The sequence below is a fragment of the Cygnus atratus genome, chromosome 4, assembly GCF_013377495.2.
Source record: "Cygnus atratus isolate AKBS03 ecotype Queensland, Australia chromosome 4, CAtr_DNAZoo_HiC_assembly, whole genome shotgun sequence".
NCBI classification, from domain to species: Eukaryota; Metazoa; Chordata; class Aves; order Anseriformes; family Anatidae; genus Cygnus; species Cygnus atratus.
The window spans coordinates 726621-753087 of NC_066365.1; the positions used below are offsets into that span (position 1 = coordinate 726621).

General features: G+C 39.6%; 1 protein-coding gene across 1 annotated transcript; it reads right to left on the minus strand.

Annotated features, from left to right (window-relative positions):
- Positions 1-24: 24 nt before the first annotated feature.
- On the minus strand, positions 25-26130 carry METTL14 (methyltransferase 14, N6-adenosine-methyltransferase subunit). Its single transcript, XM_035540662.2, has 12 exons — positions 24778-26130; positions 24090-24277; positions 23758-23846; positions 22945-23032; positions 16159-16239; positions 15738-15825; positions 13336-13426; positions 11619-11760; positions 9124-9216; positions 7662-7778; positions 4806-5016; positions 25-1625 (listed from the first exon to the last, which is right to left on the minus strand). Exons 2-12 carry the CDS (start codon positions 24153-24155, stop codon positions 1312-1314), a joined length of 1380 nt encoding a protein of 459 aa, XP_035396555.1. The 5' UTR covers positions 24156-24277; positions 24778-26130; the 3' UTR covers positions 25-1311.
- Positions 26131-26467: the final 337 nt, after the last annotated feature.

Sequence of the window (26467 nt, forward strand, 5' to 3'; positions counted from 1 at the left end):
ATATTTACAAAATTATTTCAACACTGGCTTTGATAAACAAGTTTAATAATTCACTGCTTTACAGGACAGTTACTTAAAAGCTTGGCTTCAACAGATAAACACTGGGACTTAAAAGCCAATTTTCCCAAATTCATACCCAAGAATTTGAGATGCCAACAGCCAGGTTCGTTCACTCTACCAAGTACTGTCCAGGAAGCTCAGAGTTGCAGCTCTGCTGAAAGCAAGTAGTGTACATACCGCAGTGAAGCGCTTTCTTTTCATGCTGCTCTCCGGAGCTGATCACCAACAATCCATTCCCAATGCAGGTGGGGTCCACAGGCAAAGCAAAGCGATCAGTCTGATGACTGCGCCTTCTTTGTTCAGCTGCTTATGCTCAGGAAGCACTCACTCACCTCACATCACCTCAATTTCCCGTATGGCATCTAACGAGGTCTTTCTACTGCAAACACTGCAATTGCTTTGCAGTGAGACTCGTTTTCCCTTCCCAAGAACAAGGCCAGAGAACTGCCAGAGGCTGGGTGAAAATCCCTACTCAAGAAATGATCCAGACCTGTACAAGTTCTGGACTGGATATAAATGTACAACTTCTTGCTTTCACGAAGTACAACATGTGACTGCACAGAATCACCACTCTTCCCACAACTGACATGAAGAGCAAGTGCATATACTTCACAAATGAAAAAATAAAACTTGTTCCCTATTCCCAGGAATAATTTGGGAAATTTAAACCAAATAAGAAAAAAAATGGAATTCTATTTATTCAATTTGTTCCTTGGTTTAAAAGAAGTTAAAACAGGTGTCAGTATAGACACAGCACTTTTTCTTCCATGAATAAGAGAATAAGTCTGCTATTACCATGCAATTCAGAACTGCATTTTATGCCCATTCCATCCTATTAATGCAAGTCAGCCCCAACCCGGACCTACAAGGAAGGAAAAGGAATCCACGTTTTGGAGAAAGTGACAGTTAAAAAAAAAACAAAACACACAGCTTGCAAGTTTTGTAAGCGAACAGCAAGTATCTTCGCTTCAGTCCTATGCATGGCTTGAACAGATGGCGCTCTCTGCTTTGACAACAGAAACTGTTGGGAGGCTGAGCTTAGTGCCATCAGGTGCAGGATCCTGCCTGCGAAGTGAGGTGATGTGCCAGGCCAGTCACTGAAAGGCAGAGTATTCGGAACTGCTTGCACCAAAACCAATTTAAAAAGTCACCTAGCTTGAGTCTCCAGAATAATTCACTTTAGCAAAAACAAGACTAAGAAAAAGGTTTGGAGATGAGGCAAGGGACTGGGGAGTGATTTCCTAGCAGGCGTCAGCGCGTGGGGAAGCCTCCCCTGTGGGTACCTCCACGACCCCCTCTGAAGCCCCCCCTCTCACCCCGAAAGTTAGTTCTGTTCCTCTCTCTGCCCCGCTCTCCTCGGCCTGCTGAAGTGCCGCCTCTCCCTCCTCCCCTCGGAGCGCCACCACCCCGGTCGGACTTGGACTTGGGTGGTGGTGACTTGGGCCGAAGTCTCTCAATCTCTTCAGTGCAGCCAGTCAGGTGGGAATTTGGAGTAGTGAAGTATGAAGAATATGTTTCTGCGTTGAAATTGCTGTTTGTGAGGGTGGGTCCTACAGTCAGCCAGCCTAAGGAACAGAAGCAGAGTCAACCAAAGCACTAACTTCGTGCTTCAAGGCCACCACAAGTGATGGGGAAAGACCCTTATCTACATGTCATCTGTACTGGACAGGATGAAGAGGTCACCTCTTGAAAAACTACAGTTGTTGAAAAGTTAAGATGTTACTTTGACATTTGTACAGGCTTTTTGGGTTGGGTTTGTTGTGGTTTATTTGTTTTTCTTCTGGTTACATATGGATATGAGAACATTCAGGCTGTGGTTTTACAATACCACTTTCCCTGCTCTTTTCACTTGTTCCTATATTACATTTTCTAGCCCCTCTGGGGCTGCACTGTAAACCAGACCAGTAAATTCATCTAGTTTAAAGATAATCTCCTCCTCTTTTTCTTCCCCCTTTTGTAAAAGGTTTTTAACTTTGTCTCCAAGAACCAATTGTGACATTGCAGCCAGGAGCACAGCATTCAGTAAGCACACATTTGAAAACACGGCAAAATATCAATGCTGCTGAATCCCATGATATGAAAACAGAGTTTAAAGAGTTAAAAGCCAACCTGTTTATGTACAAACAATGTTCAGTGAGCACTTCAGCTTCACCAAGTGAACCAAGGAGGCAGGAACATACTTGATTTAAATGCCTATCTCCTCAGAATATGAACTAAAATTGGGTTTGGGCCTAAAATAAGGCTTGACCACTTGAAAACGTCACAGGAAATTTAACTTTCATTCATTTTAATGAAGAAAAATGTGGCTCAGCGATCTCAACAACATGCTAATATGGAAAAACAAGAATAAAAGAAAGAAGGTCTATTTGTTTAGGTTTTCATACTTCATAGAGCACTGTGGAGATTCACAAATTCAAAATTGAGTAATTCTATATTCAAAGTGCTAATCAATAAAAAAACAGCGTGCTCTGCCAACTTCCCAAAGACTAAAGGGATTTAAAGTACACAACCTAATAGCAGGATAACCACTAAATTTAAAAATACAAATGTTGAATCAGAAAGACATGACATTGTGACACTAACTTATGAGAATTCACCTACTACAGCATTGAAGTAATGCCTGAACAATGCATTTCTACAAAAAAAAAAAACACACACACAAACCACACTGAGACATCACCATGAACATTCAAAGCAAAGGCAAGCCAAAGAATAGGAAGCGCCAATAACCACTACTCTCATTAATCTACAGTCGTGTGAGCAAAACCAAAGCAGTACTTTGATATGTACTTAAGTAATACTGCCTACAGCTCCTCTACTGATATACCACTTTTTCCAAGCACAATAAAATAAAAAGCAGTATTTTTTCTGTCATAGATATTAACATTCACATTCAGTAAAACAGACCATGGCTGGACTTGTATCCATTTCTCTTCTGCCATCCAAACTATTCATCTCTACTTGGTAGAAAACAGCGTTATACAGAACTGCTAGAAGAATCTAAATCAAGTGAAACCACAGCATTTTTACCTCTCCATCCTCCAATCTCCTTTATTTTTGAAAGGGTCATGCTGTTGCTATACATTGTTCAGAGACCAATGCTCACAGCACCTGTCAGTGCGTAAAGCACGAATGCACTACCCATGACATCAGGTACAAAGTCGGTCACCTCAAGCACCCACAGAATCACAGAATATCCTGAGCTGGAAGGGACCCTCAGGGATCAGCGAGTCCAGCTCCTGGCTCCACACAGTACCACCCAAAAATCAAACCCTGTGTCTGAACTTCAGCAGCCTCGGTGCCGTGTGCACTGGAACAGGGTCCCTGGGACAGTGCCACGGATAACTGAAAGAACTGGGACCGTTGTGTTGTATTTCACGTTAGACTTTAAGGCAGAAGTGGCACTGACAACTGATATATCTGGACACAATTTTTGGCTTTTATATATTATTGTAGCCTTTACTCTCCTGCAGCAAAATTACTTCATCATACATGACAAATTGGAAAGCCTGACCATCTAAACAAATAAAATGCAGTACACTTCAATCCAATCCATATATTTCCACGTTATCTATCATACTAAATGAAGCACCCAGTGTAAGACACTAGCTCTTGAGATACCAACAACAGGTCTAGCACCAAGCTCAGAGGGATTTAAAAATCAGTTTAGAAAAAGAAATCATGCTCCTGAGAGGTGTAAACACATGCCACGTGGGGAAAAAGAAATCTCAGCTGAATTTTGTTATACTCACTGATGAATTAAACACATGAACAGGTGAAAAAACATTGGTTTAAAAAAAAAAAAAGCTATTTCTGAAAAAATTATAGTTCTCACAGTTTCCAAACAACACAGCTTCATGACTGACAGATCTTCACATAAATTAAACACAGACCTCCTTGAAATCTATTCTCTGACCTATGACATACCTCTGGAAACCTCTGTAGGACACTGGTATGATTTTTACAAGCAGAGAGTTCTGTTGCTGTGTCTTGCACATGATAAAGACATCTCAATTTTTACAGCTGCTGTGGCATTTACTTCACTATTAAGTCCAAAAAAATGAAGTTTAGTAGAAAGGAAATATACAGACTCTGACCTTGAAAGACAAAAAACCCACGTTTCAGTATTCTAGTAGAATACTGCACAATTTCAGCATTTACCTTCAATTAGGATATGGAGAGCACAAAAGCCTAAAGATCGTTCTTATTGTTTGAGCAAGTATTTACTTCTAAAAACAAGTATTTATAAAACTAAACAGAAAACAGTGGTACCTGAATCTGTGACATGGACTTGTTCCTAAACATAATAGTAAGAGCAGAAATTATAACCGTAATATCACTTGGTACGGTTCCATGCGATGCTCCTGCCACTAATGGAAAAGTCCCTTTGATACTGTCACAGCAATGCCTCAGTCCTTCTCTGTTGAAGAATGTCAGGCTGGTTAGTTGTCTGGAAACAGAAGGGTAGGGAAACCTGGGAATTTCTCCATCCAGCAGGCTTCTCACTTCCTACTAATTGCCCCTACAGAGAAGTCACCAAGATGAACACACACTTTGGCTCATGCCACAACTTGTTCAAAAGGTTTACTGAAATCTATACTGCACTGTCTGAAGTTGCAGCTAGTGCAGAAGGACTACATATTACTGTCAGCTTCCACCAGAACCTATCAAGTGGCCTCAGATAGAGGAGGGCTACTAAAGTAAACTAAAATTTAACTAGTTGACAAAATAAACACCTCAGGTACCTGGTCGAATTGTACTGTCCCTTCCGAAAAGATGAAGACGTCGTCGTCCGAGGCAGAAATGCTCAATGATGTGGAAAATCTCTACAGGCTTTTCTATGTTGCCAATTTCAGGCTCTTCTGTGATGATCAGGTCAATGTCTACATTAGCATGGATGAAGTCACCATCTGTGCTGCGACGCACGGTTCCTTTAATGCCCATGAGGCAGTGCTCCTACACACAGACAACACAGAAGAGCACCCGTCACACGCTGCCACAGCACAGGCACCCATGGGTTAAGGGAAGGAAATTCTAGGCAGAGTACATCTCACTGCTATACAGAAACAGCCCGAAGCATGAACTAGAAAAACAGAACGAGCAAAAGCTACCAAAAGGGCTGTTTGAAAACAAAGTCGAGAGAGCACCAGTTACCTGGCTTGGTGAACTACACGCAATGAAGTGCTAGAACTCAGAGGATGAGGTAAGATATTTGAACTTCTTCAATTACAGCAAAGTTAGAGCCGCTTTAGGCTGGAAAAGCTGAGAAATCGCCACAAGAAAAGAAAGCGCAAGGTAAAGGTAAGAGCAAGAGAACAGTTTATTGTATCAGCATTCTGATCCTAACTTTTTTCACACAAACAATTCCCAAAGTTCTCAGTCACAAAACAGTGAAAACCAGATCTATTTTTTTTAATATCGTATCTGTTACAAAAATAGCCTTTACCTTCAGATTCCTTTCTAAAAGATATCGCTGCGTCAAAAAGTAAAACCACTATGAAGCTATCAGTACAATCTCAGTCAATTCTGTCAGCATTAAAAACGTTCTTTAAGTGTAACAAGCATTGCTTTCCTTTCCTCTAGAATGTTATAGATCTCTGGAACTCACTAGTACGTAGGATCTATGAATAAGAAATCACCCTAACCGGTACAGGATGAAATGCAGGCTCTACATACTAATTTCAGAGTTCTGTTTCTGGGAATAGTAAACCTCAAATGAGCTATTTTCCCTGATACCATAAAGCCCTGATTTACTAACCATCACCAGATGGCTCTAAAGAAGATGAAGACAAAAGTATGTAATCATTTCCAGACTTTTGGCAAGGGTTTTAAGAGTTAGTGAATAAATATGAAAGGCAAAATAGGTGACCTATCAAATATATGCAGTTGATCAACTGCATGGAAGCTACATCATTTTTGGACATTATATGTACCTAAATAAAAGCTTGAACATTGCTAAATAAATTACCCATCAAGCAAAGCTTCACGATTCTAGTCTTTAGAAGAACTATCCAAAATGCCTTATTTTCATAATATATGGAATGTCACTCATTAGCACTGCAGATTCTACAACAGGTAGCACAGCACAAAGCCTCCATCTGGAGAGACACCTGAACTAAACACAGATGGACAGTATTTGCTATTGTAATCACTAGTAATTATATTTTGCACAACAGAGCTATTTAGTCAAAATAACCTAGCTGAATTTTCCATGTTTAGTACATAAGTAGTGACCTCAGCCCAACCCTTGTTCAATAAACAGAGAAATTCCCTAATACCAGAAACTATTCTCCTCCGTTAACAAAGACATGAAAGTGCCCCCCAAATCCTCCTGTTTTAGCCTCTCCCTCATGAGCAAGCTGCACATATTTGCAATACTGTATACAATAAACATACAGTATTTATACTTACAAATATTTATAGCTAATACAACACACTTTCAAACAAACTTCAGATTAATGTAAATGCAAGTCAAAGAAAGATTCCAGATATCTTAAAGGGAAGTTTATACTTCTTAAAGCTTGCAAATCTGAGACAGAGTAGAGGATGTTTAACACTAATGAATAAGTAATGAATGTAGAATGAGTCCAGAGGTTAATGACACTTTAAATTATCAACCAACTCTCTGCATTCAGTAAAACTGCCACAGTTATATTACAGTATACACAAAATAATTCATTAATCCTATTAACTTTTTTCTAAGGTCTTGAATAATATACATTTGAGTCTATTAAATCAGAATACATTTTTTTTTGTCCTCTGCATCTCTTGCAATACACATCATCTACAACACATGCCTATGAAACTGCTTAATTTAAACCAAGCTGACTGATTCTGTCACTTGTGCATGACAGTCATCTTCAGGAAGATGCTGACTAAACTACGGTCCCCGACAGTCTTCCATCTGGTTCAAGTTTAGGGCATATACCTGAATATGTGTGTTCAGAACCATTAGCCAATCTTCCACAATGATTTTTCATGACTACATCAATTTATAATCTACAGTTTTAAAGATTCAGACATCAAATTCAGCCAAGATCTCCTGCCAAGTTTAATTCCAGCCAAAAGATGTTCCTCTACCAACAACTTCTCCCCTCTGGTATGGAAAGAAGCTTGTGTGCTACACAAGAGGTTTTACTAATAGTGCTCATTTACTATTCACCCATGACTGAAATGACCCAGAAGACAAAAACACTACAATGTACAGTAGCATTTTCTATACATTTTTCCATTCTCACTCTCAGGATTTCGTTCCTGTTCCCTCAATCTACAATCCCTCTTCAGCCATCTGCATTTCAATGAGGCTCAAAAGTATCACATTTAGAATATTCTAATAGAAATTTACAATGCATTATTAAACGTAGATGATACTTCTGTATCTCACGCTGAGTGAAGTCAAGAAGGGGACAGAAGTTCATCATGCATCCTGTGAATATGTTGTATGTGAATATTTTCATATAATGCACTTTGTGGAAAAGAATTCTGAAGCCTTGGTATCCACTTCCCTGAAAACAGGTCACCAACTGCTGTGGAGCACCAGGTGTTCAATTAGCATGAAGGGACAGGATGGGAACAGAGGAGGAATCGAGCCCAACCTTTACCTTGGTTCTTTGGAAAACAGCCTTAGGGTCTAGTGTCTTCGTCTTTCCTGGATTGTTCTTATTTGTTTTAATCCAACAGATGTCCTCACATCTTCTGTAACCCCATTTGCGTAGACACTACATGTTACAGACATAAAACAGTTCATAGTACACCAAAAACTAAAGGAACCTAAACTGAAAACTAATACGGATACTTGACTTTTCTTAAAAGGTATCTGGAAGAGAAATATGTCATAGATGAATGACACTGGCATGACTGTACTATGCTTTGTCAAGCTGTCAAAACAAAACAAAAAATTTATGCACACGCTGATTTGTCTACATATCTTTTTTTTTTTTTTTAAATATCTAACCACTGCACAGATACCCTACTGAACTGGGCACACATTTTTTATTTTTTTGTTAACCTCGTGACACTTAAAAATTTAATCAGAACTAGCCAAAACAACAGCTGCCTTGGCCCTGTCTCCACTAATACCTGCAATCAGGTAGTGTTTTACATCCAAATAAAATTCTATAAAGGACAAGATAAACAGCCAAAAGCCTTTACTATCACTTTGTGTTTTTTTTTCTATATTTAAAAACAAACAAAGAAATCATCTTACAAGCCTATTTATAAGCCTTTTTAACCTTTAACTCCTGCTTGTGCATTCTTGCAAAAGAAGGAAATTCAGTATTAGAGACCTAAACTCCTTCAGCTACGGCTGTGGTCAAGAACTGTCCAGCTACTATGAGCAAGTCCATGACCAAAATCATATGTATGTATAAAAACTACTTTAACCAACCTCAGAATGAAAAATAGGTGATAAAGCCAATAGATTAGTAACCACAGATTGTCTTTTAACAAATATTGTATTGTTTTTTAATAAAGCACTGCTCAAACTAAGAAAAGAATGTTTCCAGCATACTGGAAATTCTTAGTCCACCAGCCCCAACACGAAGCAGTGCTACCCTGGTATACACAAAGATTACTCTAAAACTCCAAGATCTTCCAGGGTAATAAAACCTCACAGCTTACTACAGCAGAGATCTGCTTAACAGTGCCACACACACAATTCTGTCCCACTTTATGAAACAGTAGCACATTTCTACTAGAAAGAACATTTCTAGCAGAAAACTTAAGACTTGTTAAAAACCAATGATTTAAATGCATTAAACATGGCAACCTGCTCCTGTGGCAACATGCATGCACCAAAAAACAAGACAGCAGTACAGCTTTCTAGTCATGAAAGAATTGTGCTTCTGCACAGTCACAGCAGCTCATCTGCAAAATTTTAGTATCAAAACAGTTAATGCCAGATTCACTTAAATGTATTTAATCCACTTTAAATTACATATCCTCTACCAGAGTAACAAAATATCTCTGAGCCTTTGCAGCTGAGAATTCTATATGGAGAAAGTCAATGATAAAAATAAACTTTTAAGCATGTCCCTGATAAATTGAATTAAAACACTGTCTTACCACTCGGCCAAGATCCAGACCCTCTCCTGAACCACACCATAGAAACACAAATGACCTTGGGGCAGCAATTTCTTCAATTTCCAATTTCATGATCTAAGAATAATAAAATGTTTCTGAATTAAATATTTTACTTATTTTTTGTATATAATCCTCAATTATATCAGGATAAATAGCTAACAAGTGTTGAAGCATTATCACAGAAACCATCAGAAAGCACTTTTATTAAAGATGTTAGTTCAGATAACATTATCTTTATGGCCATCTTCTTAAAATAGTTTTCCAGAAAGCATGTTGTGCAAGTTAACTTATCAGTACGTGTATATTTTCAATGTAGTTGATGATCAGCTTGATTATTATTTTTAGCATAAATTCTATCTGCATAGAAAATTCCATTCTTAAAAGACTAGTACAATCCACGTGACTTTCTTTCTAAACCACTGCTTCATTGCATCATTCTTTGGTAGTAAAAAGATTTAGTAACAGAACAGGGGTGCTCTGGTTCTTTTGAGCCCTGAAGTTACTTGTGTGAAGCTTATGAAAACATGTTTAAAATAAAAAAATAATAAAAAAATACACACAGCCTAATTCCTATTACCATATAGAAAAGACATTCTCTCCATTTTCACTTTCAGAAAAAGAAAAAATAAGAATTTATCAGGACAGTGGTTCAACAATGACAAACGAGAAACATGCAGGATGAAATAACTTCAGATGCAAAGCAGCTGTTTCTCAGTACAAATTGAAGAGATTCATCTGTAACTTGCCAACACATTAAATTAAGCTTCATTCAGCATCATTGTGAAGAAAAATAATGCAGTAGAAGGCAGTCCAAGACGATACAACTCAGGACTAAGAGAATGACTCCTTACTCGAAAAAAGAAAAAAGAAAGAAAACTTCCAGATTTTCTGTTAGGACAGAATATTTTTTCCACCAGACAACACTGCCAGGCATCATTTTTTCCTGACATAACAGGATGGCTAACACAGAAGATATCTATTCCTTAACATGTCCTTAACATTCCTTAACACCTAATCTATTATTACGGGTATGAATACCTTTGTTTTCAAATTCATTCCTTAAAGGTGGACTGAGTTTTATTTTGTTCACTTGATCGATTAGTTTGACTGATTCACTTCTGAAGTTACATACTCCAGGTTTTGGCTTTAGGGGACAAACTCAATCTAATCTACAAAGAAGCTGTCCCCCACATAACCCTCCCTCCAAACAGCATAGAAGACAGATGAGAAAAATCTCCGCTACAGCTGCTTCAATCCAATGATTCACTTGTATTATGACGAATTAGCTGCTAACACAGACAGTCTGCATACCTTTCAAATAGGGTCTCTGAATAATATGTACCTATTAACTGCATATTCCAACCAATATGCCTGAATCTAAGAATTCCTGACACGGTTACTCTAACAGTTTTTAATCAGCTATTCTGCTCTACTACTAGAGATGGTCTGTTTTCTTATGGTTTCTTTGTTTATAAATGGGTGAAATGTACATACATAGACTAGGACCACTTTACTGGTATTCAACATTAGTACTACAAGATTTTTTGTTCAATGTCCAAATGAAGGAATACTCAAGCTTGGCAACATGCTTCGTGTCATCAAATTGCTGTGCTTAATGAGATTCAGTACTTAAGGCCTCTAGGTCTCATCCTACATTTCTAGAGCTGACTTCATAGAAAAGGTACAGACATAAAACAGTTATGTATCACTAAGTCTTGACTGTTTTCTTCTTTACATCTACATGTGTTACTACTGGAACAATTTTTAAATCTTTTCTGTAACTCAGTTCTCTGAAGCTCAATAAAACAAAAACACCTACACTGATCTTGAGAAAGATCACATCTTACACGCTGAGATTTCTCCTTATTCCAAAAGCCTTTGAGGTGACTAAGTAGTAAAGGAATATGTAAATACAAGAAAAAATCATAGTCAAGATTGATCTATTTTGGCTTCTCAAGATTACAATTGGATTGTTAAAATTTCATACCTAGTCAATACTTCAGAGAAAGAAGGTACATCAGTGACATATACTCATCTACTCTTTTGACTAAAGATCAATGTATTAAAAAGCATACTTCAGAAACCTCTTCAAGAATTTCAAGAAACAAGGGACTATTTACAGTGGAGATATTGTGAATTTCAACAGCAAAAATCAAAGAGAAAAGGAAACTCTGAATTTGGGAGTAGACAGAAAATCCACTTAGTACATTTAAGTTTTCCGTCAGGCTCTTGGAAAACAAAATGGTATTTCTAATTCCTTAAACTCCTCAGGGAAAGAAATGTCTTTTAACACAAACACTGTAGGCACATGTATGATATAAAAATTATTTTTTTATAAGAATCTAGACTTTTGGTTTTGAAACACATCCCATTTTTATTTAAACACATCTCTAAAACATTCTGCTACCAACTTAAGTCCTCAAACTAATCCTTAAGTACATGTATGAAATCCTTTCCATAGCAAGAAAAACGCTTACATCATCCCAGGTCCAGCACTTTTCATTGGCAGTAATGCCAGTCTCTCTGTAGTATTCTTCCAGTGGTGGTTCCAAGAGAATCACATCAAATTTGGACTTCAGTTCCCTAATATCAAAAGCTTCCAAGTCTGCTTGTAAGTACCTATTTAAACAAAAGATGATCAATTGCTTGGAGAAGTTACAACAGTGCTTTGAAACTCAGACTCCACACAGCACTTCTGCATAGCAAGTTAAGAGGAGAGACTCCCATTTAGTTCACGAAAGCTTAAACACACTAAACACAAGGAAGATGCATAATGCATTCTTGCTTAACCTAGACTGGATGCTGTTACGTTACATTTTTTTTAAAAGTAGTCTCTCTCTCAATAAACATTTTTTAGGGTTCTACTTAGCAAGCAGGAAACAGATGCCTAGACAGACTGTACAGCAATATCTTCTAAAGAATCACTGAACATTTCGTACATTCCATGGACAATATAGGAGAAAACATCAACATTTGAGTTAAACATGCTTACTGATAGGCTAACAGACTTCTGGTTTGCTTCACTTCAGAAAAGTGGCATATTTTTAGAATTGCCATTTGTTTTATATTATGTTGAGATAATTCTGAATACTGGAAACGTGGTTACTTTCACATAGTATAAATTTATTTCTCTACCCATGTAGCAAAAGCATAATTCCCTAACAAGTTCGTTTAATTAAATAAGCTCAAACTCACCCTTATGCCTGGCATCTACACTGGCCCACTAGGTACTGTTGTATCACTGTCCAAAAAAATGATACTCTGTTCCCCCAATACCTTTAGTTTCAAACCACTTGATTAGCAGACTACCACCACCCTTCCTCCCAAAAATTTATCTGGAAGAGATGATTATTCCATGAATGTATTCACTGCTATCAGAATGTGGCATTTGATTACAAGTTTTCCCTTTTTTTGCTTTCAGGCTAAGCATGCAAAAATGCATCTAACTTCAAAATACCAAGTTGAGTTATGCAGTTTGTGTCTCAGTTGTTTAGACAGCCTCTTCAAGTTTTTTCATGTCATTTATGAAATAATGCTGTTTTTCTGGGTACAGATTAGGATTGCATTTTAAAAGCATGAGGTTCACGTTCAGATAGGTTCAAACTCCTGGGAGTAACATGCTGCATGCTTATACTGCATCTAGCTCTCAGCAAAAAACTGAGAGGCAATTTGAAGTTAATAGGACAAATTATTTCCAGCCAACCTAAACTTTTTTGGTCTTAAACTACAGAGTAACATCTGATTAATAGACACTGAGACGACACCTGAATATTATAAAAAAACACTTTTAAAAGAACAACTAAGGTTACATTGAGGCCAGTTTTCAAAAGGTTTTCTTGTTAGCATATACTACACGATACAAAGAGATTCATGATCATATGGTATATTTCTTTCAGTTCCCAAATAACAACCTGCAGCTCAATCATTTGGCAGCTCAGTCTTAAAAAAAATAAAGCTTCACATGCTGTAAATAATCACACATTGGAAGAAAATTTATTTTATATATTACATTAAACATCTAGATTAATGAAAACAAACTGATTTTATTCTTCTGAAGTTTCAATTAATTTGTATGCACAAACAGAAATAGAAAATGTAAATTCTGAACAGGTGCTAAAGATAGAAATTTGCAAAGCAGACAGCTAACTTCAAATCGGTCTGGAGAAGAAAGGTGTTTTCCACAAGAACACTTACATGGGAGGAGTGTTAGATTTAGATATCAGCTCGTCCTTCAATCTGATGAGCTCTCTAAGTTTTGGATATTCTTCAAACCTATCTGCTAAGCCTTAGAAGAAGAGAACATGAAGTTAACATGTTAACACTTAGCCTTATTTTATTTTTTGTTAAAACAAACCAAACTTTTCAAAGCAGTTTTTTGTTCAGTACGTAACAAAAGCTTCCTGCCTTTACCCAGTTAGTTACGCCTAATGCGACTGGATATTATTGAATTCAGTGTCCATGTTCTAATCTTCTCTAGAGCACCACACTGATCAAGAGTTCACAACTCCTTTTATAAGAAGGGATATCTTTCATTTAAACTAATAGCGGAAGAAAGATGAGAGTTATTTTGCTGTTCCCCCATCCATAAATTTATATTAAGATATAATTAACACTAATTTCCACCATTGTTTTAGTTGATCTTTGAGGACTATCTCTACAGAAACAATTGGGTTGTAGCTGGTTCCCTTAGGCCCCTTATACAGAGATCTAGTACTTAGGTAAGTTGTGGAGACTTGAACATCGGTATATTTATTTATTGGATTTCAAGACTTAGCTTTATGATTGCTAATTTTCAAACTTTTTACATGCACTGAATTCACAAGGGAGAACCCTAACTAGGTTTTCTGCAGTAAACGTTTCTAAAAAAAAAAAAAAAAATAAATCAGTACTCTACAGTTCCCCTCCAAAAACGTAGCCAGAAAGAGTATATTTCTGTTATTGTTAACAATAGTCGCAGCAGAAGCTGAAAAGGTAACCATCCCAGTCCCCAAGCAGCTTTAGAGTTATTTACAAAGCCTCATGATCATTCACATTTACTACTTCAATGGAGTGAGAAAAACAAAAACAAAACTCCTCTCCTTTAATTCAAACTTCCAAACTCCTAACCCTAGGCATTACAGTGGTAAAAGAGAAGTTGTTAGTATGCATCCCTGCTGTCTCCACAGTTACTTATGTATAAGAAAACCACAAATTTTCATCTCTTCCCTCAAACACCTAACATCTTAAAAACACCACCATGTTGTTCTGATATCCACTACTGTATTCCTTCCAGTGGAAGTCAAATACTCCTGACCAGTGGAAATGGAAGCTGCTAGCTTCCCTTACCAGCAGCTAGGCAACAGATAAAAACATTTTCAATCAAGAGAACTTTAATTGTTTAAAACAAAACAATACAAAACAAAAGCATTCTCTCAGATGCTAAGTGTCTCTCCCTGGTATTATGGGACCACTACCTCCCCTACAGCTTTTTACAGCGTAGCTTCCAATTTTGAACTAGCACCCAAGCAGAGTCTCAGTGTTCACGCAGAAAACTTATGCTAACCAATATGCCATTCTTTATGCAGCACAGAAGTGAGAGTAAATAACATGGGCTGATATCCACTCTCTACATACTCAGTTCCAAGAACAATGTACAACTACTTTGTGTTGTACACAATTCTTAGTGTGTAACTGTGAGGCCCAGATATTTTCAAAATAAAAGACATAACTGAGTCAAAACAGTTTTAATACTAAATATCCTGACGTGTTTTACAGAAGCATTCACAAAATAGAGAGAAGAAAAACTAATACCAACTGCCTCAATAGGCAAACAATCCCTTTTTAGGCTGGCACCTATATATACACCATTCTTTCCCTGACAACTGTAAACATGATAAAATATGGGCTGAATAAAATGTTGCAGACAGCTACAGACAGGAAAGTGTCCCGCCTTGTTTTAAAGCAGGTAACTACTAGACACCCATTCTGGGAAACAGGACCAAACAGAACCCTTGGTTTTGAAACTATTAAATTCAGGCTTAATAAATTAAGACCTCAAGAACAAGTCCTTAGATGGCCCAATAAACATAAACTTAAAAAATGACATCCTCTAAATGCAGTAATGCATTGGGACTTCTAATGAGTTGTCAGAAGTTACAAACTTTAGCTGGTAAACATTATCCATATTGCTTACTGCTTTGAATACTTAAGTATTATCTGTACTCTACATGCTACATGCATTCTTGGAGGCAATACATCCCAGGAACAGCTGAACTACAAGTCAGTTCGTTACATTTCCAAAGGCTTCGAAATCTGCTCATTAAACTCATCTACCTCATCAAGCTTAGTTTTAAAAAACTTTTCTTGGTTAAATACTTTCAAATAAAATCCCAAGACAGACTGGTTAATATTCTACTAAACGATAATAATCTTCTAAACGATTAAAAAAAATCATTCACATGAATTTATACATTGATATGTATGCACAGAGGGACAAAACAATGAAGTACATACATGTGTATCTACATTTTCCAGTAACTGTGAGAAATTAAGAAAGGAAAAAAACCAAAGTGCTAGTGAAGAAAATGAGGTAATGTCAATCAGTTAGTATGACATACCGACATCTCTGATGAAGTTCTGGGGTCTGTGTCCTGTATCCACAAAATGCTGGCAGTAATCATTGTGGGGATTTAAGCTCTGAGTACCCTAGAGAACAAAAGAATATCAGTTAGAACTACAGTGACATAACTAAACACACACACACACTGCATGTGTTAGTCTGATAAAAGAGAAAGTAACATTTTTTTTTTCAACATGCCTTTGTAAGCCAAACTATTCAAGACTGTCGCATTCTTCCTCCCAAATCAGACTCCCCATTACTACTGCTCATTGTTACTCTTACATCTTTCACGAGAACCTGTGAATTTCAGTTAATTACTTCAACCTTTAAGGCTGTGTTTCAAATGTAATAAATTGCAGAAACAGTTTAACACAACTATACCATCTTTGACTAGACTTCTAATTGCACAAACTGCTCACCTTTAGAAAGGTACTGGAATCTTTGTAAATCTCTTCTTCGTATGGCAGGTTCTCTTCATCTTGCTGCAGCTCTACTTCATCCTGGGAAACAGAGCAGATTTTAGAGGTGCATAAGATCATGCTGTTTCTCTCCTTCTTATGATTCTGCTTCTTAATGAAGTGAGCAAGCTGTCTGCAAACATAAGTCACCTGTAACAGTGTATCATGAATAGTTCAAGTTTTGTATTGGGGGTGAAGGGGGAAATGACCTGTAGCCAAAAAGCTCTGCCTCTCACCACTGATGACAGGGTTACTGAAAAGGGGTCGGTGAATAAAATAAGAAACCATTCATTTCTAGACACCAATAGTGTAGATTGCGCTTTACAAGGTGTAGAACTTCAATTTTTTCACAACATTTTTTCACTCCTTGAACTAAAATGAGGGATAGATTTTCTTGAAGTTCTTCACTAGTACAATCTTTTTTTTACCTTAGCAGCTGAAACCATCTCCCTATATAGATCTGTTACAGTCCACACCATGAAGAAACCCTGCATGGTACACAACAACGTTTCATTTGGACTTTTTTGAAAAGTAACTTTCAACTTCCTACTTGCCAGTCTCAAAACAAGCAGGAAGGAGGAATTTTATCACGATTTTTTCCCCAGTTAAAGTCAGCAATTGTCCATTCAACAGATTTCTTGAGTTCAGAGATCTGTCACACTGACACACTCTGAACTTCCAATGCAGCATTCAGAGAGAGAACAGAAACAAAACAGACTCTCCACGTCACTTTGTTTTTCTGTTCATCCTGAAAGAGTCCATTATACATAAATAAAATTGAAGAACCACTGAATAACATCATCTACCATATTTGAGTACTACTCACATACTCTTTCATACATTGCTGATTACAACAGAAAACTTAATCAGTTAATATGGTGCTTTGTGTGAGAAAAGCTGTGTGAAGGCTGAAATACAAAGAAAAGACATTTTAAGATAGACATTTGATTTCTTAAGAAAGACAGATTTCTCTTAGAAAACAACTCCCCACCACCACCACACATACTAAGTCAAAAGATGCAGAGAAGAGGCTCTTACTATCTCTGCATTTACCCCATACTAGATAAGCTGTTTGTCAAAAAACAGGAACAAGAAGTTGTTCTCCCTGTTTTGATCCCTCCAGCTGTTGAAATTGTGAAATAAGCTCTGTGTTCTTTTCAACTTGGAGCTTAGAACCAACTTCTGAAATGCCTCACAAAATCAACAGGTCAGAGACTTTCCCCTCTCTTCCCCATCTCCCCAGTTATTTTGTTAGATAAAAAGAATAACTTAAGGCAACAGACATTTTTTTGTTTTCCTTAACCAGACCCCTCCCCCCAAAAAAGATTATTATCAGAAACAGCAATAGTATTTACAAAGAAAAGGAATGAACAGCAGGCAAACACCAGCAAGTGCTATTCAGGGGAAAAAAAAAGCAGAAAGCTCAAGTTTTACTAAAAACTGCTTGTGTGATCATAAGATAACACCTGTTTTCCCTCTCCCATTTTCCTCTAAATCTTAGCCTTCTGATGATAAGCACTTGTTAGATACCTTCTAACTTCTAGACTTCTGAGTCATCCCAGTCCTCTTTATGCCTTCATAATAAATAAAAAAAAATCTTGCAGCCGCAAAGAAAAAAACAAACGTCAACTTTCCAATGGCAAAGCACAATATAAAAACAGATACAGAGTGAAATTAACAACAGTACAAGATAGGATGTTCTTGTACTGGATTTACAAATTTGTTTTATTGTTGCTAAGTTGGGGAAACAAAAGCTAACCACAATTTTTAAGTGCATAGTTCTTTCAAATGACTAAAGATACATTAAGCAATTAGGAAGATTCAACAGAGTAAGATTATTTCGGCATCCTGAACAATGACAAGGAGGCATTCCAAGCTCACAGACCACTGCTTGCAGAAACAAAGTGAAAAAAAAAAAGTATCAAATTAGGCTGGCAGACAGCAAATTCGAAGGACTTGTAATATTGTACTTAGTAAAAAGGTAAAACTCTGGAACTCTTTGCCACAGGACGCTGTTGACACCAGACATTTATACAGGTACAAGCAAAATTGATGAAATTTACACCTGGGGAAGGGGAGAGATGGAGCAGCGCAGCTCCCAGAAGCCTACAGCCAGGCTGGGAGGGGCAGCAGATAGCCTAGTCTTAGTACTCATCACTTTCAGTTACAGGCTACAGAGCTCAAACTAATCCTGGTACAACTGTTACGGTTTGACAAAAACACAAGTACTGCACAAGTTCTTCAGAACCACAACTGAACCCTCTGACCTTAAAATCTCCACTATTCATTTTTGCTAGTGAAGCATCTGTCCCACATCCTCCACCTCTGTGGTGTGCAGTGCAGAGCCCAGCTCCTAGGCAGAAGTCAATCTGCCAGTGTGCAGCTGGACAAGCAGTCTGCTCCATGACATGCAACTCAGACAGTGAGGAGCTTCACATGCAGCTGGATGCTACTGTGGCAGCCTGAAAGGCCTAGAAAGATTTAATAGAAAATAGCCTTTTACTTTGATTTCGTCTCCACTAAACATTTATTCTTTTTGCATACTCTATTTCTCTATGCTACTTTGCTTCTGGCACTTGTAAAGTCAGCCTTGTGGATCAGACAGAAGGATCTGGTTTTTTTAAGTTATACAATAGATTTCTTCTAGTTTCATGAAGAATACCCCTTTCTGCCTTCCCTTTCTTCTTTATGAAAAGAATACTGTATTTTACACTGTCAGACAACCAGCACTGCTAAAAATATACAAGTGTCAAATTGAGGACATGATAAAACTGATATGCAAAGGACTTGTCTAACACCACAGACTACCCATCAATGAACATCCCTCCTCATTTAACTGCTCCATCTCCTTCCACTTCACAACATTCTTCTGACAAAAAAAGTTGATTACAAATTTGGGATTTTAATATACTTCAAAAACAACTTCTAATACAGACTAGCATTTAATCGGGAGACATTAAATTAAACAAACATAATACTTCAGATGCGACAAGTTACAAAATACTGATGTAAGAGTTAAAACTCCTTACATTTGAGTTTTGTTTCTTCCAAATAATCAAAAGAATCAAGACACGGAAATGTCTCAGACCTATGGACAGGACTCAACAGAGCCTAGTCTCTGGGTCCCTGGTGGTTTTTTTTTTTCCCCTCTACTTGTAGCAGCCAGGTTTTTGACTCTTTCAACCATAAAAAGAAATCCTGGCATTTTACCAAGAAAAACATCCCATCCTCTTTTTCACTAAGTAGCCCTTTGTTTTCATATGAGACGAAAGCTTACTAAAAACCACCACCATAACTTAACATTTGTTCTACCAAAAACAAACAAAAGCACATTTCTTTGCATCAGAACTTCCTAAATGGCTGAGATTAACACACACAATATTTCACAACAAATCCTGCTCTTAGACTTCCCCCCCAGTAATGAAAAAGCCCACAAAGGACTGACTGACTACCTCACGCAGAACCCAACAATTCAGCAAGTCAGGGTTGTACAGATGTACCAGTCACTTTCCATCAGAAATATTTCCCTCTAATTTTCCTAACAAAATGGACACATTTGTAAAATTTGTCTGTAACGCTGGTAGCTAAGGCTACTATTGCTTCTTCTAACACGCATTAAATTCAATCCAGTCAGGCTTGATACCCTAAGTATTTAGATTTTTAGACCAGTTCATATTACAAGACTAAATTTAAACTTGCTCAAGTACTAACAAAAAGGTTATATAAACACACAGGATTTTACCATGTTCTTATCTCCTTGCCAAAATGGAATTAACAATGTCTGCAAAAAACAGCTGATGGCTCCATTATAGATTTTCAACTTGTGCATTTCATGTTCCGTAAATCTATTCATCTGCCAGATTGAAGTTGATCTGAGATAGCATTACTGTAACATTTTTCCAATTCCAACAATATAGCAAGAGTTTGACCCCCCGTAAGTGGTTACAGCCCACCTCAGAGTAAGTTTCTCCATGTTAACGACAAGATTCATATGCTAAACACAACTAAAGTGACTTAGCCACATATATCACACATACACACAAAAAATCGTTTAACCACATACTTGGTGAAAAATGGATAAGGTATATAATAAAGAAATACGAACTGATCATGCGTGAGCAAATATTGCATGCACTCTGAAAATCCTTTCTTTGAGACAGTGATTTAATTGGTTTGCTAAACAAGATGTACAGACTACCACTTAGCACATTAAAAAAAGAAACATCTCTCTACTTACAGATAGACCTCAACACTAAGCCATCAAAATGTCCTGTCATACATCTACTTCTGGTTTTAATAAGACAGTACTATTGAAAGCTTTATAAAACTGAAGACAAACGTAACCTCACTTTAAAAAATAAATGTATCTATTTTTAGGTGCCCAGGGGAACAGCAGACATTATTTATTTCGTAAATAAACTGAGCTTGATTCTACATAATCACAGAAGCAAGATTATGAGGACAAGGAAAAAAGGAAGAGGGAGGACACATGCTGCAACAAGATACAAAGCAAATTAGAAAGACAGCTGTATCATAATTGTTCTTTTGTTTAACCTCCTTTCTCTACTATGTTAGCCAAAGTGCTACATTAGATACGAAACAAGAAAGCTATCAAACAGCACTTGGAAGATTATTTGAAAAATGAAGGGCATGAGAGTTTGACAACCACTCATTTTTCAATGACCATGGAGGCTTTTTTGTTCCACCCCAACTGAACTTTTCCTGGCTATTTTTGAGACTTAAGGTATATCCCGAACCAAGCCTCCTACTACCCTTCCCTTAAGATCCCTTAGTTTGTCCATTCATCCAAAACAGCATTATTTTGCACTTAGCAGGGAGGCTGGAAGACACCCTCAGCTTCCCCATACCTCATCTAGTGACCTGTGCAGGCTTCTCTTCTGACACAAATTTTGCTCAAGATTTTTTCGTGTAGCCATGCACATACACATTTTACCACTTCTTCCCACACAAGACAACCAGCAGTGGCACACTGCCATTCCCTGTGGGCACTACCACCTGAACCCACCTTCTCCAAGGAGCTGTGCTAAATAAACTTCCAAACATCAGGTTCTGGTGAGCTTCCAATGCAACGTACCTAAAGCACATCTGGAGAGAACCATGCTGGCTAAGGTCTTTGGAAATATCCTTGATATCCTTGACATTTTCTAAGGAAAATATCAAGGAAGATGCTACTGAAGGACGTATTACAGAAGTCATACAATGGTTTAGGTTGGAAGGGACCTTGAAGATCATCTAGTCTAACCCCATGCCATGGACAGATACACCTTCTGCTAGACCAGGTTGCTCGAAGCCTCACCCAACCTAACACTGAACACTTCCAAGGATAGGGCATTGCCAGCTTCTCTGTGCAACCTGTTCAGTGCCTCACCAACTTCATCACGAAAAAACTTCTTCCTCACAACTAACCTAAGTCTACCCTCTTTCAGTTTAGAACTGCTGCCTCTTGTCCCATCACCATATACTCTGGTAGAAAGTTTTTCTCCCTCCTTCTTAAAAGCCACCTTTATATATTGAAAGGCTGCTATAAGGTCTCCCCAGAGGCCTTGCCCATGCTGAACGACTTCCATGCTCTCAACCTTTCTTAAGAGAGGTGCTCCAGCCCTCTGATCACTTTTGTGGCATTCCTCTGGTCCCACTTTAGCACATCCACGTTCTTCTTGTACTGGGGATGCATCTTGAACTGGATGCAGTGCTCCAGGTAGGGTCTTACAAGAACAGTGCAGAGGGTAAGAATCATCTCCCTCACCCTGCTGGCCATGCTGCTCTTTGTGCAGCCCCTGATACAGTTGGCTTTCGGGGCTACAAGCGCACAGTGCTGGCTCATATCTAACTTTTCATCCACCAGTAACCCAAGTCCTTCTCTGCAGGACTGCTCTCAATCTCTGCACTGACATCAGGAATTGCCCTAGCTCAGGTGCAGGACCTTACACTTGGCCATGGTGAACTTCAGGAGGTTCACAAGGTCCCTCTGGATGGCATCCCTTCCCTCTCGCATATCAACTGCACCATTCAGCTTGCTGTCACCCACAAACCTGCTGAAGGCACACTCAATCCTACCATCTACATCACTGATGAAAGTATTCAGTAGTGCTGGCCCCAGCACAGACCCTTGGGGGGCACCACTCTAATTAGTGGCTTCCCATTGGACACTGAGCTGCTGACTGTAATTCTCTGGACACAGCCATGCAGACAATCCTTTACTCTTTAGCAGCCCATCTATCAAACCCACATCACCCCAATTTAGTTGCAACAATACCGTGGGAAACTGTATTTCTGTGAAGCTTTTGATACAGGTAGATGACATCAGCAGCTCTTCCGTTGTCCACTGATGCAGTCACTCCACTGCAGAAGGCTGCTACATTGGTTACCTCCCTGTCTTCCACACGTTTTGTTGTAACATCCAGGAGGCTCTGTTCCATGATCTCACCAGGCACGGAGGTGACGCTGACTGCTCAGTAGTTCCCAAGTTCTCCTTATACCCCTTCTTAAAAATGGGTGTAATATTCCCTTTTCTCCAGTCACTGGGGTCTTCGCCCTACCACCATGACTTTTCTAATATGATGGAGAATGGCTTAGCAACTACTTCAGCCCTCACGAGTATTTAAAGAACCTATACACATCTCATTTATTTTTATTTATACGTGCACACATACACGCACTTTATGTGCCTCTCAGGGAAGCATGAGCACCAGAGAAAAAAAAGTCACTTTTTCCTTTTTGTCTTACCTTATATTCTTCAATCTCTTCTTCATCAGCTTCTCCCTCATCTGGATATTTGCGTTTTGCATTTGGAGCAGAAGTATCATAAGAAGCCCTAAAAACATGCATAAAAATCCTCATACAAAACAGCTTCTAACACTCCAGAGAGAACATTTCTGAAATCGCTGAAGATCTGTCTTAGCTGCCTGCTTCCATTAGTTTGAAATGCTTCTGAAACATCACATAGGGGAAGTTGTTCCCCTCTCAGAATACTTGACACACGTACATCTTCCTAATGACAGGACTCCTGACAACAGCTACCTTGTGTCGTTGTTCTTCTGTTCTAACAGGTACAGCTTATGCTAACTGAGGCAGTACCTATCCCAAATTGGGCCTGCTCACACATGAAAATCTGCATTACTTACATGTGAGAATCAATAAGCACCAGCTACTCCATCCTAGTTTTTAACTGAATATTTCTCTCAAACTGTAAGAACTTTTAAACTAAACTGCACTGTAACTGCTCTTAGTGAGAGCTGTGGGACAGTGCAGGCAGCATAGCCTAAACTAACACCTCAGTTCAGCTTCACAGTAACTTTCTAACACAAGAAGATAAGTCTTGATTTGTGAACTGATGTTAGAGGCTTTGACTAAACTGTACACATCTCATTAAAAGTTCGGATGTGAGTAATTAAAGCACTGCCTGTCACCGACTTGTATGTTTATACATAAGTGGTATGCTCTCACTTTGCTGCCTGGAAAGTGATCTCGCCCTACTTTCCTAGCAGTTAAAAAGCACAGAAGGCTGCCTGCTGACGGCGGGGGCAAGCCGATACTGACCGACACGTCTCTCTGGTCTCGGCGATCTCCCGCTGGTCATCCTTACTGTTCAGCACGGCGCCGATGCTGTCCGCGCTTTCGGCTCCCAGCTGGAGGAGAGGCAGCACAAGCTCACGCCCCGGTCACCGCCCCAGCACCCACCGGAGAGCTGCGCGCCCCGAACCCCTGCCGGGCACCGCCACCCCCCCCGCTCCCAACGGCCGCCGGCGACCGTTAACGGCACGGCCGCACCTGGCGCTCCGCGCGCCCGCTGCGCGTGGGGAGAGGGCAGGGCCCGCGCGCGCGGCGCGGCAGGGGAGGGACGGGGAGGGGAGGGCAGGGCCCGTCGGTACCTGCTGGGCCAGGAGCTGTCGGCGCAGCTTCTGCCGCTCGCGGATCTCCTGCAGACGGCTGTTCATCCCCGCCACACCGCGCCGCGCCGCCGGGATCCCGACCGTGCGTCACTTCCGCCCCGTCTGCCAATGGGGGAGCGCCGTGGCGGAGGAGTGGCCGGGGCCATGTTGGTTGAGGGCCGCGGGGCCTGGAATCACGGAATAACATGGGTTGGAAAAGCTCTCCGGGGTCAGCTGGTCCAAGCACCCCCTGCCGCCAGCGTCACCCGCTAGGCCGTGTCCCCAAGCACCACGTCCAACCTTTCCTTGAACGTCCTTTCCTTGTCCTTTCCAGGGACGGTGACGCCACCACCTCCCTGGGCAACCCGCCCCAATGCCTGACTGCTCTTTCTGAAAAGAAATGTCTCCTCATTTCCAACCTGAACCTCCCCTGGCGCAACTTGAGGCCATTCCCTCTAGCGCTATCACTAGTTATCTGTGAGAAGAGGCTGACACCCAGCTCCCCACACCTTCCTTTCAGGCAGTTGTGAAGAGCAATAAGGTCTCCCCTGAGCCTCCTCTTCCCCAGACTAAACAACCCCAGCTCCCTCAGCCACTCCCTACAGGACTTGTGCTCCAGGCCCCTCACCAGCTTCGTAGCCCTGCTCTGGACATGCTCCAGGGCCTCGATGACATGGACCATTTTTACCTGTAATTGTTGGACCAAAAGATGTGGGCACCACAGCTGCACAGCGACCTTCAGCTCTGTTACATGCCACACCGTGTTCCTCTCCCAGTATCTTGGTGCCAGGTGCCATCCCAGTTCCATGATACAAGCAGTATCCACACCAATGATGTTATGCAGGTCACACGTGAAACAGAGAAAGATACGTGAGGAAAAGGAAATTAGAACACTGTAGACTAGTGCAGAAGCAACACTTCCAGTGATTTTCAGTGATTGTGCATCATAGGAAAATGATGGAGCTTTTAACTGTTAAAAAAAATACCAAGAGGCGATTTATTATCTCCTTAGAGAATACATTACTAGTTACACTCTCCTATCTATGGAAATGTTATGGAAAAGGAAATGCCATCCCATACTATTGCACGCTTATTTGATACTGCTGGCTATAATGAATACAGTGGAAGTGCCTGCACAGTAACAAAATCACTTCCTCCTGGAGGTGATACGATGAAGGTAGTGTGAGCTTGCATTCCGTTTTTAGAACTGGTTGCTAAGACAAGCTAATCTTTACAAACACTAATGGCTATAGAAAATGTTATGCTATATACATACACTGCTTCCAAATTAAAAGCCTGTATTTTTGCAGGATGTTCCTTGCCTTTATTTTCTGTGCACACCACACTTTTGGGTCTCTGAGCTTAGTCTGCAATCTGTGTTTTGTTTTTTTTTTTTTTTTTCTTTTAAAATAATGATCAGGCCAAAATTTGCTCATCTGAAGTGAAGAACAGCTACACACATGCATATACCATACCATACTCCAATCTAGAGGTATGAGCTTGATTACTGATACTGGTGTGTTTTCACTACATCATGATTTTCTATGGCCTTGAACCTTACCATAGAATCATCAAAAAGAATGAATCAAATTGTCTAACTCATCCTCATCCTGATGCCACTCCTAACATTGTGTCAAACCTACAAATGTGCAGTGCTGGAGATGCATCAGCTTCCCTGGGCAATCCATGCCAGAATTCATGGTACTTACAGTTAGATTTTTTTTTTGCCTACTCTGCAGTCTGAATATTTGTTGCTGGAATTTACAACTGCTACTTCATACAGACAGCAAGAGAAATATACTTCATGCTGCTCACCACGAGCATTCAGAATTTATTTGTTTCTCTTCTCCAACAGTCCATGCTGTCTGGGAAGACTGCTGCTGCATTTCTTCTCACCCTACTGTTCTGTGGACAGAGACTTCTGATCTCTTTCCCTCCTGCAGTTTCATCTGATCGAGTCACCTCTTTCTCAAACAGCTATTTACAAAATGAGGCATTGTCCTGGTTTCAGGTAGGACAGAGTTAATTTTCCTCCTAGTAGCTGGCAGGGTGCTATGTTTTGGATTAGGATGAGAAGAGCGCTGATAACATGCTGATGTTTTAATTGTTGTAGAGCAATGCTTACACCAAGCCAAGGACTTTTCAGCTTCTCGCTCTGTCCTGCTAGCGAGCAGGCTGGGGGTGCAGCAGGAGCTGGGAGGGGACAGACCCAGGACAGCTGACCCAAACTGGCCAAAGGGGTATTCCATACCATCTGACGTCATGCTGAACAATATATAGGGGTGGCTAGCCGGGGTGGGGGGGCCGGCTGCTCGGGGATAGGCTGGGCATCGGTCAACGGGTGGTGAGCAATTGCATTGTGCATCACTTTGTACACA

Coding starts and splice junctions, on each gene's coding strand:
- METTL14 (XM_035540662.2), bottom strand. CDS start 24,155: ATGAACAGCCGTCTGCAGGAGATCCGCGAGCGGCAGAAGCTGCGCCGA. Junction 15,826..16,158: donor ATTCCAGTACCTTTCTAAAG/GTGAGCAGTTTG, acceptor TTTGTTCTCTAG/GGTACTCAGAGCTTAAATCC. Junction 13,427..15,737: donor GAACTTCATCAGAGATGTCG/GTATGTCATACT, acceptor TCTTCTTCTAAG/GCTTAGCAGATAGGTTTGAA.